General features: G+C 38.8%; 1 protein-coding gene across 12 annotated transcripts in view; it reads left to right on the top strand.

Annotated features, from left to right (window-relative positions):
* LOC124003962 (inositol 1,4,5-trisphosphate receptor type 1-like) overlaps nt 1-16,521 on the top strand; it is a 155,899-nt gene extending 139,378 nt beyond the window's left edge. For all 12 annotated transcript variants that reach the window (XM_046312658.1, XM_046312655.1, XM_046312660.1 and 9 more), the window contains 2 exons: nt 12,494-12,655; nt 14,022-16,521. In XM_046312658.1, the coding sequence (XP_046168614.1) occupies nt 12,494-12,655; nt 14,022-14,111 (252 nt within the window). In that variant the 3' untranslated portion in view covers nt 14,112-16,521. The remainder of the gene's footprint in view (nt 1-12,493; nt 12,656-14,021) is intronic.
* Nucleotides 16,522-17,341: the final 820 nt, after the last annotated feature.

Below are 17,341 nucleotides of genomic sequence, written 5' to 3'. Positions count from 1 at the left end.
AACATCTCCAAGAGGTAAAATATATAGTGAAAACAATAGTGGTCTTAAAACGGAACCTTGAGGAACACCGAAATTTACAGTTGATTTGTCAGAGGACAAACCATTCACAGAGACAAACTGATATCTTTCCGACAGATAAGATCTAAACCAGGCCAGAACTTGTCCGTGTAGACCAATTTGGGTTTCCAATCTCTCCAAAAGAATGTGGTGATCGATGGTATCAAAAGCCGCACTAAGGTCTAGGAGCACGAGGACAGATGCAGAGCCTCGGTCCGATTCCATTAAAATGTAATTTACCACCTTCACAAGTGCCGTCTCAGTGCTATGATGGGGTCTAAAACCAGACTGAAGCATTTCGTATACATTGTTTGTCTTCAGGAAGGCAGTAAGTTGCTGCGCAACAGCCTTTTCTAAAATTTTTGAGAGGAATGGAAGATTCGATATCGGCCGATTAGTTTTTTATATTTCTGGGTCAAGGTTTGGCTTTTTCAAGAGAGGCTTTATTACTGCCACTTTTAGTGAGTTTGGTACACATCCGGTGGATAGAGAGCCGTTTATTATGTTCAACATAGGAGAGCCAAGCACAGGAAGCAGCTCTTTCAGTAGTTTAGTTGGAATAGGGTCCAGTATGCAGCTTGAAGGTTTAGAGGCCATGATTACTTTCATCATTGTGTCAAGAGATATAGTACTAAAACACTTGAGCGTCTCTCTTGATCCTAGGTCCTGGCAGAGTTGTGCAGACTCAGGACAACTGAGCTTTGAAGGAATACGCAGATTTAAAGAGGAGTCCGTAATTTGCTTTCTAATAATCATAATCTTTTCCTCAAAGAAGTTCATGAATTTATCACTGCTAAAGTGAAAGTCATCCTCTCTTGGGGAATGCTGCTTTTCAGTTAGCTTTGCGACAGTATCAAAAATAAATTTCGGATTGTTCTTATTTTCCTCAATTAAGTTAGAAAAATAGGATGATCGAGCAGCAGTAAGGGCTCTTCGGTACTGCACGGTACTGTCTTTCCAAGCTAGTCGGAAGACTTCCAGTTTGGTGTGGCGAGACTTCCAGTTTGGTGTGAAAATATGTTAATTTATTTTTTATTTAACTTTTATTTAACTAGGCAAGACCGTTAAGAAAAATTCTTATTTACAATGATGGCCTAGGAACACTGCCTTGTTCAGGGGCAGAACAACATATTTTTTACCTTTGTCAGCTCAGGGATTTGATCTAGCAACCTTTCGGTTACTGGCCCAACGCTCTAACCACTAGGCTGCCTTCTGCCCAAAGTTAGTGCAGGGCTCTCTAACCCTGTTCCTGGAGAGCTACTCTCTTATAGGTTTTCAATCCAACTCCAGTTGTAACTAACCTGATTCATCTAATCTGATTCATCTAATCAACTAGCTAATTATTAGATCATTATTTGATCATTCGCGACTTTAAGTCATTCCTGTTATCTCTAGAGTATCCCGTATATCTATAGCGCTGCATTCTTCCCCATCTTACCATGGATAGGGTTTGGTGCATTCCGGAGTTCACTTATGGTCCCACAAATGCTGTTATGATCTAATGGTCTAATGTTGTTATGATCTAATGTTGTTACGATCTAATGTTGTTATGATCTAATTGTCTAATGTTGTTATGGTCTAATGGTCTAATGTTGTTATGGTCTAATGTTGTTATGATCTAATGGTCTAATGTTGTTATGGTCTAATGTTGTTATGGTCTAATGTTGTTATGGTCTAATGTTGTTATGGTCTAATGTTGTTATGGTCTAATGTTGTTATGGTCTAATGTTGTTATGGTCTAATGTTGTTATGGTCTAATGGTCTAATGTTGTTATGATCTAATGTTGTTATGGTCTAATGTTGTTATGGTCTAATGGTCTAATGTTGTTATGGTCTAATGTTGTTATGGTCTAATGGTCTAATGTTGTTATGGTCTAATGTTGTTATGGTCTAATGCTGTTATGATCTAATGGTCTAATGCTGTTATGATCTAATGTTGTTACGATCTAATGTTGTTATGATCTAATTGTCTAATGTTGTTATGGTCTAATGGTCTAATGTTGTTATGGTCTAATGTTGTTATGATCTAATGGTCTAATGTTGTTATGATCTAATGTTGTTATGATCTAATGGTCTAATGCTGTTATGGTCTAATGGTCTAATGTTGTTATGGTCTAATGTTGTTATGGTCTAATGGTCTAATGTTGTTATCGTAGAATGTATGCACACATGACTGTAAGTCGCTTTGGATAAAAGCGTCTGCTAAATGGCATATATTATTATTATTATTATTATATTATTAGAATCAGATGCGCTAAATTATGGTTGTAGCGAAAACCTACAGGACGGTAGCTCACCAGGAACAGGGTTGGAGAGCCCTGTGTTCTAGTGTAATAGGTGTATAATAGGCTAATTCTATTAATCCATTTTCCCTTCTTACTCTGCTGGTTACCCTAACAAGCATAACAGTGTCGAATTCTGCTTGTTGTTGTGAAGATGCCTCAGATTCACAGTGGGGATTGAAGAGATCAGGGGGTGTAAAAGAAGTCAGACAACTCTGACAATGACTGGGACTGACGTCAATGGCAGAAGGCTTTAGCTGAAATGTCGGATTGAAGGTGTAAATTGATGATGCTTGACTCCGGTCCACCAGAAATCTGTTTCCCTCATTATTTTTGAGGCCCACGCTCACTGCTCCAAGATGCATCCGCATCTTGATTTGAACTTTGAATCGCATTGATAAGAAAATGCATTATAGTCATTTCAGAAGAAGGGAGAGTGATGAGTTTTTTTGTTGTGTTTTGCACACTGTTACTATTTGTTTGTTAGCTCTAGTTTGAAATGTGAACTGTGTCTTTAATTTGCATAGAAGAATAGTAGATGTAGTGGCTTGCCTGTGACGTTTCTGTTGCTGTCAAAACCACACAGCTTCCTGTTTCTCTGTCATGGCCCTTGTGGTTTTAATAATGAAATATGCACTTCTTTCATTTCCATTGAACCATTTTGAAGATTAACTTAATGTCAGCGTTGACCGCACGCGGTCTGAGACTTACTGGAAGTGTTTTCACTTGTAAACACCCAGCCCCCCAAACACACTGGTTTGGGGGGCTGGGCTGTTAAACTGACTCTTGACACAGATGGCAACGGGCATAATTAAGCAATCTTGCTGTACATTACGTCTCTGCTCCCCTCTCGTCCAAGATTAGCCTGGCACTTTTGATTGAAATTGATTGCAGACAAACAAGGGTCTAATTCTACATTCAGCAGTATGCTAGCATAGGAAACTAGTATACTGTGTCTATTGGGGGTGCGTCTCTAGTATATTATAGTATGCAGACATCCAATACAGAATGTACTTGATAACATGCGGGACAGCAGCACTGTGTGATTTTGGATGTTCAGGAAGTGGAGCATGCACACAGCACTCCTTTCCTCCTCTCAGAATGAGTACATGTCTCTGTGTGATTCCCCTGTCCTGCTGTTTGTCTGATCCAGGACCAACCTGTGGCCCACTGCAGTCGCCACTCTCACCCCCCACTTCTCAGACTACACCACTGAAACCAAGGGACTTTTCCATCCATGCAGCTGTACTCACAACAGACACAGGCTACAGTGCAGGTGCTCCCCAGCACCCTCCTGTTCAGGCAACACTGTGCTTCTGTTTACTGTTGGGTCTGTAGTAAGGCTAATTGATAGCGTAATGCTATTTTGTAAGGTGAGAGAGTGCATATGCATGTAGCTAAAGGAGTGACTGTTTTGTATGGTGTGTGTGTGTGTCTACGCACTTGTGTTTTTGTTGAAGGAAACCCCAGACAGACCCATTCACACGGCCTTGGCTTGTTTGAGGTCAGGTTCAGACAGTGCACAATAACATTGGTATGTCGTGGCCTAGTGCTGGAGGAGATGGAGGGGTGAAAGAATGCGTTTGGAGTGACCCTTGGCTGCTCGCCTAGATGATTGCAGCAACCCTTTCACTGTCTCAAGGCTCTAGTGACTGGCTGACACTCATACTCTCCACGTGTAAAACTGTATGTACACTGTGTGCACTAGGCAGACCTTTTGCAGTCGAGCAATTCCACGGTAACAGAATGACGCTGAGACTCACTTCACTTTAAACGTATGCCAAACAAAAACCATTGATTGCCAAGTTAAACCATACAACACTATGCACAAGGACTACTTCGAACAATTTCCACCAAAAATGTTACAGAAACACATTTACTGGAACAACTGTGCAGTTTGGTAACAGAATGACAGTCAAATCTCCCTCAGTTTTTTATGTGACCACATTTTCCAAAAACAGCTATGATATGACACCTTGAGTTTGAAAAAATCTATTTTGATTATTGAACTACAGTAAGTGAAGTGGATCAACACCCGGTAACATATGGATGGTAACAGAATGACATCATGGGTCAAAGGTAGAAAGAGGCATTGTCCTCCTTTGCATGTTTGGGTATTATTCTACACATTGGCTATTATTCTAATTAGCTCCCCCAAACAAGACAAAATTTGGTTGGTCCGGGCCGCATCAAATCTGTACCAATCATAGATGTCTATGTTTCACAAGTTTGGACCTCACAGTAGAGCAGAGCAGAGTACAGCAAAGCACAGCAGAGTATTTTATTGTATTTATTTTACCTTTATTTAACCAGGCAAGTCAGTTAAGAACAAATTCTTATTTTCAATGACAGCCTAGGAACAGTGGGTTAACTGCCTGTTCAGGGGCAGAACGACAGATTTTTACCATGTCAGCTCAGGGGTTTGAACTTGCAACCTTCCGGTTACTAGTCCAAACGCTCTAACCACTAGGCTACCCTGCCGCCCCAGAGTAGAGTACAGCACAGCACAGCACAGTATAGTTCAGTACAGTAAAATACAGTTCAATAGAGTATAGTTCAGTACAGTAAGAGTAGAGTTCAGTACAGTAAATTATACTGTAATCTACTCTAGTGTGCTCTGCTGTATTAAACTCTTTACTGTACATTACAGTACCTTACTGTATTGCACTGACCCATACTCAAGTTTACTGTACTGTACTGTGCTCTACTGTACTGTGCTGTCCAAACTTGTGAAACAGATGTCTATGATTGGTATACATTTGGACTGACCACATTTCATCTACTTTTCAGCGTCCATAGACTTCCGTTGTCGGTCGGTGCTCAGTGGGTGAGAGGGCTGGTTACAGTAAATGGAAAGAGAGAGGACTCATGGGTAGGGGTCTGTAAGAGCCGGGAGAGGTGACATTAAATGGAGAGAGAAAGAGGGAGAAGTTGTCTCAACTGTTTTCACACTCTTGCTTTGACCACCATGTGACAGAAAGAGAGATAAACAGTTATGAGCTGAACGTAACAGTATGCCAAGGGAGGACAGTAAGCAGGTATTCCAACTTTTTGGTAACAGAATGATAAGACATTAGGCAATATTTCTTAAAGTTACAGAAGGCAAAAAAATAATTTCTGTAAAACTACATATAAATGTTGATAATACCTTTTAAGACATTTTCTGCTAGATTTCTTCTAAGACGTCTTTTCCAGCTATTTGGCTAGAAATCAAAGCCTTTGCTTATTCCTAATTTTTAGGATGCCTTAATAAACACTGGTTGTACAAAACATTAAGGACACCTGCTCTATCCATGATAAAAGGGTGTGGGGGGTGCAACTCAATATTAGGAAGGTGTCTTTAATGTTTATATACACTTAGGTTTCATTTGACTCCAAACTGTGCTCCTACGAACTTCATATGTTTGTGCTCATGGGGGTTTTTACACGGAAAAGCCCAGTACATTTTCTCTTTTATGCACAGATAGAGCCCAACACTCTTAGACAAAAAGGGTTTCAAAAGGGTTCTTTGGCTGTCCACACAGGAGAACCCTTTTTGGTTCCATGTAGAAGCCTCGTTGGAAAGGGTTCTACATTGAACCCAAAACGGTTCTACCAAGAACCAAAAAGGGTTCTTCAAATGGTTCTCCTATGGGGACTGCCAAATAACCCTTTTAGGTTCTAGATAGCACCTTTTTATTCTAAGAGCATAGGGGTGCTGAAGAACCTGCCCTTTTGCCCTCTTGATCATTTGATTGGTGGCGTAAAAAAAAATGTGTTATTCTATTTTTTTGTCTATTTTCTCTATTGTAACTTTAAATACAATGAATTGTCTATCAAAGTAGATAGCTTTGCATGAACTCATTAATCTTAAAAAATATTAAATAGTTCAAATCACAATGCGGATGCACCTCGGAGAAGCGATTGGTGGGCCGCAATAATAATGAGGGCCACAGATACTTGCAGACTTGAGTCAAGCACCATCAATTTACACCTTCAACCCGACATTTCAGCTAAATCCTTCTGCCATTGACGTCAGTACCAGTCATTGTCAGAGTTGTCTGACTTCTTTTACACCCCCTGATCTCGCCAATCCCCTCTGTGCATCTGAGGCATCTTCACCACAACAAGCAGCATCTGACACTGTTATGCTTGTTAGGGTAAAAAGCAGAGTAAAAAGGGAAAAGGGATCAATATAATTAGCCTATTATACAGTATTAAACCTATTACACTGACACAGGGATCTCCAACCCTGTTCCTGGAGAGCTACCATCCTGTAGGATTTCTCTCCAACCCTAATCTAGTGCATCTAATTCTAATAATTAGCTGGATTAAATTCAGATTTTTGGTCACTGGCCTACACACAATATCCCATAATGTGAAAGTGGAATCGTTTCTTTATTTTAATTTTACAAATCAATTAAAAATGAAAAGCTGAAATGTCTTCAGTCAATAAGTATTTAACCCCTTTGTTATGGCAAGCCTAAATAACTTAAATAAATGTTTTTAACAAGTCACATAATAAGTGCAATAATACTGTACCCCACACATACAATTATCTGGAGGTCCCTCAGTCGAGCAGTGAATTTCAAACACAGATTTATCCACAAAGACCAGGGAGGTTTTCCAATGCCTCACAAAAAAGGACACCTATTGCTGAATGGATATATTTTCAAGCATAGTGGCAGCTGCATTATGTTATGGGCATGCTTGTAATTGTTAAGGACTGGGGAGTTTTTCAGGATAAAAAAGAAAGGGAATGGAGCTAAGCACAGGCAAAATCCTAGAGGAAAACATGGTCCAGTCGGCTTTCCACCAGACACTGTGAGATGAATTCACCCTTCAACAGGACCATAACCTAAAACACAAGGCCAAATCTATACTGGAGCTGCTTACCAAGAAGACAGTGAATGTTCCTGAGTAGCCGAGTTACACACCCAAGCTAACTGGCTAACTTTTGCTAGCTTGCTGAGAGAACAGCTCACTGACCATTTATTCACACTAGCAGGGCTGGTTAGGCTGTTTTTATGTTATCCAGAGCGTTGGTGACTGCAACTGTGCTTCTGTCAACAATTTAATTTTACTTTTTTGCCAACGTTTACTGACACAGACCATATTCAACGGGTGTTGAGCGTTCATAAATTTGTCAGTTATTCTGCGCTCTGACACACTCAGACGAGAGCGCTGTGAAATCGGAGTAGATTGCCAGAGCGAATTTACCAGCTACGTCTATCAACATCTGTCGCAGTGAAATCATAAACATTCTATTGAAATGGATACTTGCATAGTGGAGTCTTTTGTTAAGACATGTAGCTAGCAAGCTAAACAATGAAACATAATTTCAACTCATGACGTTACAACCCTCCATGAATCTGCTGGTATCTATCAAACCAGGATCAATATTAGCTAGCTAACATTAGGCTATAACTAGCAAAGCAAATTACTCTGAGATATGAATAATATTACTACACATATCATACACGTAACGTTAGCAAGCGAGCCAGCCAGCTAACGTTAGCTAGCTAGCTAACAGTACATTATAACTTGAAATGAAAGCGACTTTCTGACTAAATTTGAAACGTGTAATATCTGAAAATGGATCTAGCTAGACTATCTTACATCTATACATGGATGGATGCTTCTCACTCTCTGTCACGGATTCCATGGTTGCCCTTAGTTTGAAGATGTAATTCGGAGACAGGTGTTTTCTCCATCTCCTTAGCTGTCATACTCTAATTCCACTGATTTCAAAACTCGGTCCTCCAGAAAGTGGAGAGCAGCACTTATGCTGTTCTACTATGCAATATATATTTTTAAAAGCCATGTTAGACAGGATTACCAACAGTACACATACTGACCAGCTCAAATAGACAGAAGCAAGCTACATGACAGACCAATCCGAACTCATCTCTTGGCATGTCCAGCCCACTCATTATTTCAGCCAATCAGGGCTAGCAGGAAGGTTGCTAACCTTTTCTGTGGCTAAACCAACTAGGCTCATAATTGAACAATTGTATTCGTATTTAACGATGGCATACATATTTGTTATTAAGACACATGAAAGTTTACCTGTTCCAGAAGGCATTTTGATCAAATAAACTAAACATTACATTCAAATGACTCTCCTGTGACGTGCGACATATGCCCAGTTTCCTGAAACGAGCAGAGATGTAAATAACCTAATTAAGTAAAAATACTTTAAAGTACTACTTTAATCGTTTTTGGGGGTATCTGTACTTTACAATACTATTAATATTTTTGACTAACACCCAAAAGTACTTGTTACACTTTGAATGCTCAGCAGGACAAGAAAATGGTCTAATTCACACTTATCAAGAGAACATCCCTGGTCATCCCTACTGCCTCTGATCTGGCGGACTCACTTAACACATGCTTCATTTGTAAATTTTGTCAGAGTTGGAGCGTGCCTCTGGCTCTCCGGAAAGAAAGAAAAACTAGAAAATATGGCCATCTGCTTTGCTTAATATAGGGAATATGAAATTATGTATACTTGTACTTTTGATATTTAAGTACACTTTAGCAATTGCATTTACTTTTGACACTTAAGTATATTTAAAACCAAATAATTTTAAATTTTTACTCAAGTAGTTTTTTACTGGGTGACTTTCATTTTCTATTAAGGCTTTTCTACTTTTACTCAAGTATGACAATTGGGTACTTTTTCCACCACTGGAAAAGAGCCACATTTATGGTCAGTTTACATATATATTAGAGGGTATTTATGTCAAAACGTTGTATAATACCCGTATAAACTGTAAACTAATAATTCTATTACATAATTTCTGATATCACATGACTTACTTTTATATTCCTGCATAAGTAAAATCAGGATTATGCCTGTACTGCCATTCATTCCAATTAGACTGGTTTGGATTACTCCCTGACCAATATGGGTGCCATTTTAAACCCATTCTGGAACTTTGAGGGTTCTAGTAATTTAATAGGATCTCTATTGTTAATTCTAAGTAAATGATGTGTTCTCTGTTTGGCCCTCACACATTCAACAAGGCAACTGGTAGACCTGACTGTGTTTTTAAGGAAGTTAAATTGGAACTCCCTGGTATGGAAAGTCCCCAAATGTAATTCTATTACATTGTATTATAGACTTGATTTGTGCACACAGAGAGTGAAACAAAGAGTTGCTTATTTGAGAGAAACACAAGTCAAAGCAGCATATGTATACCAAGTGAAGCCATAGCTAGCTAATGCATTTGATGTCATTTGAGTTGCATTAATGTGTAAGGCTTTGTCCCCCCCAAAATCAAGGGGTATTAGCTTGTTAGTGGTGAAATAAAATAAAACAAGTGTATATCAGAAATTGTACTGCATTAAATGAATGACAACATGTATGAAAATATTTTTTTCCCTGAGCAAACAATTGTAAAGATTTGATTGATGTTTAAATTGTAGCTTATTTGATAAATTCTGAACATTAATAGGGTTGTACAGCTACCTGTAATTTACCAGTAAGGTACCGGAATCTTCTGTAATTCTGGTCATTTTAGTTTTTATAAAAATGTGTTTATATATAGTGTTTTTTTCATTAAATCTGTGTCCATATTGTCAATGACTTTCTAGTGGATAGACCATATAGTTCAAAAGAAAATGGCCTAATTAATGAAAAAAAAGCATCTAATCAACAATGAATGGCATTTTCTTTTATTAACTCTCCCAACTATAGATTTTTTTTAAACTGCCACATGTTTGGTGCCAAAACATTTACAACATTTTGACATAGTAAAATGAATAAATGTGTAAAAAAAATCCTGCTGAATCCCTCATATGGTATTTATTAAGTTAATGGTTAATATTTAGGATAATGTTTTAATTATATTTTAAAATCATCTTATTTTATATATTTTACATCTGTTAAGGCCACACAGAGGGCCAAATATAATTAGACTTGTGATAATCTGAAGTCATCTGATAAAATTCCCAAAGCTCATTGAAAGTTAATAAAATTATTGTAGTTTACAAGTAAACTTAAAAGTTTCCAGTAATTTACCCTCTCTTTGCAACCCTAGATATACAATATAAAATTAGTATACAAAAGATTAGGAATGTCTACTCTTTCCATTACATAGACTGACCAGGTGAATCCAGGTAAATGCTGTGGTCCTTTATTGATATCACCTGTTAAGTCCACTTCCATTAGTGTAGATTAAGGCAAGGAGTCAGTTTGAAGAAAGATTTTTAAGCCTTGAGACAATTGAGACATAGATTGTGTATGTGTGCCATTCAGAAGGTGAATGGGCAAGACAAAATATTTACAGTTGAAGTCAGAATTTTACATACACTTAGGTTGGAGTCATTAAAACTTGTTTTTCAACCACTCCACAAATTTCTTGTTAACAAACTATTGTTTTGGCAAGTCAGTTAGGACATCTACTTTGTGCACGACACAAGTCATTTTTCCAACAATCGTTTACAGACAGATTATTTCAATTATAATTCACTGTATCACCATTCCAGTGGGTCAGAAGTATACATACACTAAGTTGACTGTGCCCTTAAACAGCTTGGAAAATTCCAGAAAATTATGTCATGGCTTTAGAAGCTTCTGATAGGCTAATTGACATCAGTTGAGTCAATTGTAGGTGTACCTGTCGATGTCTTTCATGCCCTACTTTCAAACTCCGTGCCTCTTTGCTTGACCTCATGGGAAAATCAAAATAAATCAGCCAAGACCTCAGGATAAAAATTGTAGACCTCCACATGTCTGGTTCATACTTGGGAGCAATTTCCAAATGCCTGAATGTACCACATTCATCTGTATAAACAATAGTATGCAAGTATAAATATCATGTGTGAAAAGTGCAAATCAATCCCAGAACGGCAGCAAAGGACCTTGTGAAGATGCTGGAGGAAACAGGTACCAAATTAACTATATCCATTGTAAAACGAGTCCTATATCGACATAACTTGAAAGGCTGCTCAGCAAGGAAGATGCCACTGCTCCAAAACCGCCATAAAAAAGCCAGACTATGGTTTGCAACTGCACATGGAGACAAAGATCGTACTTTTTGGTTGGCCATAATGACCATCGTTATGTTTGGAGGAAAAAGGGGGAGGCTTGCAAGCCAAAGAATACCATCCCAACTGTGAAGCATTGGGGTGGCAGCATCATGTTGTGGGAGTGCTTTGCTGCAGGGGGGACTGGTGAACTTCACAAAATAGATGACTTCATGAGGGAGGAAAATTGTGGATATATTGAAGCAGCATCTCAGGACATCAGTCAGGAAGTTAAAGCTTGGTCGCAAATGAGTCTTCCAAATGGAGAATGACCCCATGCATACTTCCAAAGTTGTGGCAAAATGGCTTAAGGACAACAAAGTCAAGGTATTGGAGTTGCCATCAAAAAGCCCTGACCTCAATCCCATAGAAGAACTGCAGAACTGAAAAAGTGTGTGCGAGCAAGGATGCCTACAAGCCTGACTCAGTTACACCAACTCTGTCAGGAGGAATGGGACAAAATTCACCCAATTTATTGTGGGAAGCATGTGGAAGGCTACCCGAAACGTTTGACCCAAGTTAAAACAGTTTAAAGGCAACGATACCAAATACTAATTGAGTGTATGTAAACTTCTGACCCACTGGGAATGTGATGAAAGAAATAAAAGCTGAAATAAATAATTCTCTCTACTATTATTCTGACATTTCACGTTCTTAAAATAAAGTAGTGATCCTAACTGACCTAAGTCAAGGAATTTTTAATAGGATTAAATGTCAGGAATTGTGACAGTCTGAGTTTAAATGTATTTGGCTAAGGTGTATGTAAACTTCCGACTTCAACTGTAAGTGCCTTTGATCGGGGTATGGTAGTCGGTGGTTTGAGTGTGTCAAGAACTCCAGCGCTGGCGCATTTTTCATGCTCAACAATTTCCTATGTGTATCAAGAATGGTCCACCACCCAAAGGACATCCAGCCAACTTGACACAACTGTTTTGTACACTCAGTGTTTTTTTGGAAACATTTTTACAATATGTACTTATTACAGTGTAAGGCATAGTAATGTGAAGTGTTACCAAATATTTTCTATAACTTTTATAATCATGATGAGAGACCGGAATTAAAATGTATTGCCCTTATTTACAGTGTTTCAACAAATGTTCTAGTCATGCTTGAATAACATATCTCCTCCCTCTGTTCACCAGGAGCACAACCTGGACTGGTTTCCACGGATGCGGGCCATGTCCCTGGTATGTAGCGATGCGGACGGGGAGCAGAATGAGATCAGGAGCCTGCAGGAGAAACTGGAGTCCACCATGAAGCTAGTCTGCAACCTCTCTGGACAACTGACCGAGCTCAAGGAGCAGGTGAGGGGGCCATCTAGCCTCGTAAAGTGAACTGATCATAGTCTGTATAGATATTGATATGAAAATAAAAATACATTTCCATATATTTTGTGTAGCATTTGGTGTGTTTAATGGTAACTTGCCTTGTTCAGTTCAATAACATTTTTCATAAATAATTTCATCAAACTCAGCACACTGTTTCTTGTAAATAAAATAGTATTTTGGTCTTTCAATGAAATGAGAAGTGTTTGAGGATACGGGTGGTATCTAGACCCAGACAGGAGGAAATGGTTGTTGTATGGCTAATAGTTTAGATGAGGACACAACTACCCTTTCCCCTTGATTTTTCAGGATTAAATATCTCCATAAATGAATCTTTGTTTGGTTGATGTCTACTTAGTTTTTCAAAATTCTTTCACATGTACACTGACATAGACCAAATTGAAAATGTTACTTTAGGAGTTTAGTTGACCGACAAATTCAGACTTAACTGTGCTTTTACATTTAGATTGTTTCAGTCTTATTTTCCCAGAAGTCAGGGCAGTGCCTCCCCCCCCCCCCCTTACCCGGAAGGTTCGTGAGTATGCTCCATGGCACTCAAAAGTGGCACACAAACAAGAACATCGTCTCACAAACAACAGACCCAAACAAGAGCTCCCTCTGTTACATCATTCCAATGAAAATTGACTTAATTAGTTTGCTGTGGCACAAAGAAAGAGTCACATTCTACTATAACTGAGTTTAGCCAGTGGCCACCCCTATGGCTCTCTATCGTAAAACTATAATGCTGCTCTTTCTAGCACTTCCCGACATCTAATAATGATTTCCTTTATAATGCTCAACTCATGATGACCAACAGCATTGTTATGAGGGTATTTGTATTGCCTTTGCAATATTAAGATGACAAAGAAAACTTTTTTTTGTTATACTTATTTTGTTTCTTTTAAAACTTTAATTTAAAATGGTTGTTGTCCCTATTGCCATAAAGGCCAACATCTTTCATTATTACTCATGCGCCTGGCTTGAAAGTTTCACTATTGGTCTTTTCTTTTGGTCTTTTGGTCTTTTGTTTTGTTTCCTGTGGTTTACTTGTTGTTAGAGGAGATGACATTCTGAAAGGATAGAGGATACGTTTCAAATGAAACCCTGAAACCCTCCCGTCAAAGCCAAAAGCTCTCAGCACATTGATGTGCAGAATTTGCAGGCACGGGCAGTTTATACTTTTGTTTCTCTGAACAAGAAACGTAGTAACAGCTTATTTGGAGGTACTGTAAGTGTCAGACACAGACAACCTATATCCCACCCATAGAAGTTACAAAAGCACCAGATGTACAGATACAGGAAATGAGTAAATAACCTAGCATCTGTCCTGTGTGTTGTCCTCTAGATGACAGAGCAGAGGAAGCAGAAACAGAGGATCGGACTGTTGGGTCATCCTCAGCATCCTCAACACGCCAACCCCCAGCAAACTGCGTGAGGCTGAGGCAAGGATGCCCCCCCCTCCTACCCAGCCACAAGACCCAGGGAGAGCTACTTCTACTGCTTTGTGTTTGAATAGGGAACAGATTGCAGAGTCTTCACTTAGTGCTCCCTCCCGTCCTGCATATATACTGTAGCTACCAAATGTGTTTGTGAAGCGTAGCACATTGAATTAGCTAGTCATATATTTGTAATATGTAGGTTAGCCTACAAAGGTATAACTCAAACAAAATCACTCACCACACCCAGGCAACCCATCCTTTTTCCAGTCCAGTTGGGATCGGTGCCAAATGTTTTCTATGTAAAAATGTAAGTGAATTCTCATTACATGGCCTTTACTGGGTGAACTTGAAATACAGCAGAGCAGGGCCGGCGTTATGGGCGGGCTGTAGGGGGCCTGGTCTGCCCTACCGTACCTCCTTGAAATATTGATAATTTATTTGACTGAGAAGTCAAAGACGCATCAATCTCAGATAAAGCATGCGAGCGAAACAGCGCCCCTCTGTCTCCGTATGTGTAGACCATGTATCTGATGCTGTTTGAACAAAAGGAGTATGTCATGTCATACTTTATCTGGCCAGACAGCATCAGATACATGGGCTACAGGTAGTAATACAGAGTGGTGCTGTTTCGCTCCATGGTTTCAGCAAAGAGGCAGAGGTGAAGCAAGAGGGCTCACTCTCGCCACAAATCTGTCCTGAATGCGTTTCTATGGGCATAATATGCAGACCTAAGCTTGTTGCCTGCATTCCCACAGTGACTCGCACTGTTAGGGCGGAGACATGAGCATCTCGTCATTATATATAGACATCTGGTTTCAGCCACTTGCGAATTACAAAGAAAAGTTGGTGGGTAAACAGTGTACTGTTCGAATAGTAGCTTCCCCTAAAGTAAATTGATGTTTTGCCAAAATTATATTATGACTTCTGTCTAAATAAAATAATAGTAAATACTTTACCAGAGATCTTGACTTAGCCACAGAGGATCATTCGTTTTTTTTTTTTTTTTTTAAATAGCTGTGGATTATTTCAAATCACAAGTGCATAGGCCTATGCCTATTTGGAAAGCCAGCTATTTTGGCAATAAGCCTAGCTAATTATTGAATTGTGGCTGTCAGCGGAAAAACATCTAAAATGTGTGAAGATAATGTGTCTTGAGTATAATTTAAAATGTTGAGACAAGAAGCGGAGGGGTGTGGCAAAGATATGGGCGTCTCTCTCCAGAATGCATGCACTCAGCTCTCCAGAATATGTCCCGCTGTCTCCCGTGAATTCTTGCACATTCATTGTGTGAATGGTTTTCCCTTTGATCATTTATTTTGATAAATTCCCCATTACACATGTAACCAGTAGGCCTAGTAAATGTACCGTTAATCTCTGTTATTTGGTTACATTAATTTCTGCAGTCATTTACTGTTCTCATTCTCGGAGTGGAAACATTGTTTACAGAGTTCACAACCTGCTTGCTACACTTGTGAGAACCAAGTTTTGGTTTATTTGATAACCATCATTTTAGGATTTTTGTCCTTGTATTTTGTTTGGAGTGCTCCATGTGAGCAATGAGCATGTGAGTGGTTTCTCTCCCCTGATAAAGTTGAGGGAGCGCCTGAGCACGCCAACCTGCTGAGTTGATACAATGTTGCACTAGCAAGTCGAGACAGATAGATAGAAAGACAGGCAGGCAGGTACAGTAGAGCGATGAATGTGATTGAAAGAACCTGAATTTTCTTCAGGATATTTTCTACAGTTTTTATTTGTCGCGTTAGGCCTATGTATTTTACTTAGTTGACGATGGAAGTTGTTGGTCTAGGTGCTGCATTGGCCTATAGGCGATCTCTGAACTCTGTGTTAATTTCTTTAGCCTATAAACCTTAAAAAATAAAGGGAGTCGCACACTCCATATATAAACTCTCAGTAATTTATTGGGTAAATCACCAACATTTCGGCGTGACTCTCTTTATTTTTATAGTTTATTCGCCATTCGTCAGCACATCCACACAAAATACGTTTTCTGGATGTGCGCCAGCTCATGTTTATTTTATACATTTCTTTAGCCGCCAATGGATCACGGTGTATCAATGTGTCCATTTGGCAGAGGTTGGTGCTCTTGCATTGGTTGAATTTTAACTTTTAGATTTGTGTCATTTTAATTCAGATTTTTATGATTAACCACGTAACAATAATTTTGAAAAACAAAAACATTATTATGAAAATGAAACTGTTCCACAAAATGTGCATATACAAATAATCATAATTGATACGCAGATAGGTAGAAATGGCGGGATAAACTGTAAGCTTCCCCAAACTTGAAACTCACGAGCTGCCTATGGCCTTTATTATAACACCCATCACCAAAATTTGTGCAAGCGCATGCACGCAAGAGGTCCCGTGAAAAAAAATGGGTCCGCCTATAGAAATGAAATGCCTGTCCAACTGATTCGTTCTGGCTCCGGCCCTGCAGCAGAGCTGTACCGGACACAGGAAGATGTAGTCCGACGTGAAATGGCACTGGGATACATGGAAATAAACATCTTTTTGTATTTACTACTGGTATAGCAAGCAGTATTTAATGTCTTATTTTTGTATCCTGTGCAATATCACTACTTTAATATGCAAACTCCTTGGTGTGTGAATTTAAGTTGTTCCTAAAGTAATGTCTTATTTAATAGGGACATAACTTTTTTCCACATGGGAGCTTTATTTTGTATTATTTTGCTTTTAAATGAAATAGGGACCTGTTGGACTTCGCTTAAGAACATGACTGCATCTAGAATAGCAGTTGGTCAGACAGATTAAGTATTGTTCTGGCCTTTCTGATTTTACTTGTTTTATTTCTTTCAGAAGGTTGCATAAAAAGTCTTAAATGCACTTCATAGAGATAGTATATTGTCTGAGAGCAAGTATAGGTCTTGTTTTCGGTTTCATTTCTGCAAATAAGATTGTGTCCTATCTTGTACTATTTTATGGTATTTGCTTTCTTATATAAAACTGCCATTTAACGCTTTTAGGATACTTGCTTTTCTTCATCCAAACAAATGTATTATGTAAAAATGTCATCATGCTGTTATGTGTTTATTAATCATATTTCCACATTGTCTTGCACTACATATTATTAGCATCTGTCATAGAGGTTTATCCTCTTGTAATTATAACACCTGTCATGTGTGCCATTTTGTCCCTTTAAGACATTTTTTTGTTCTGATTTACTACTTGTGACAAAGCCACTTTC

This window comes from Oncorhynchus gorbuscha, linkage group LG18 (genome assembly GCF_021184085.1).
Source record: "Oncorhynchus gorbuscha isolate QuinsamMale2020 ecotype Even-year linkage group LG18, OgorEven_v1.0, whole genome shotgun sequence".
NCBI lineage: Eukaryota > Metazoa > Chordata > Actinopteri > Salmoniformes > Salmonidae > Oncorhynchus > Oncorhynchus gorbuscha.
Note: the sequence above shows the minus strand (reverse complement) of the source record. Positions and strands in the feature narration are given on the sequence as shown.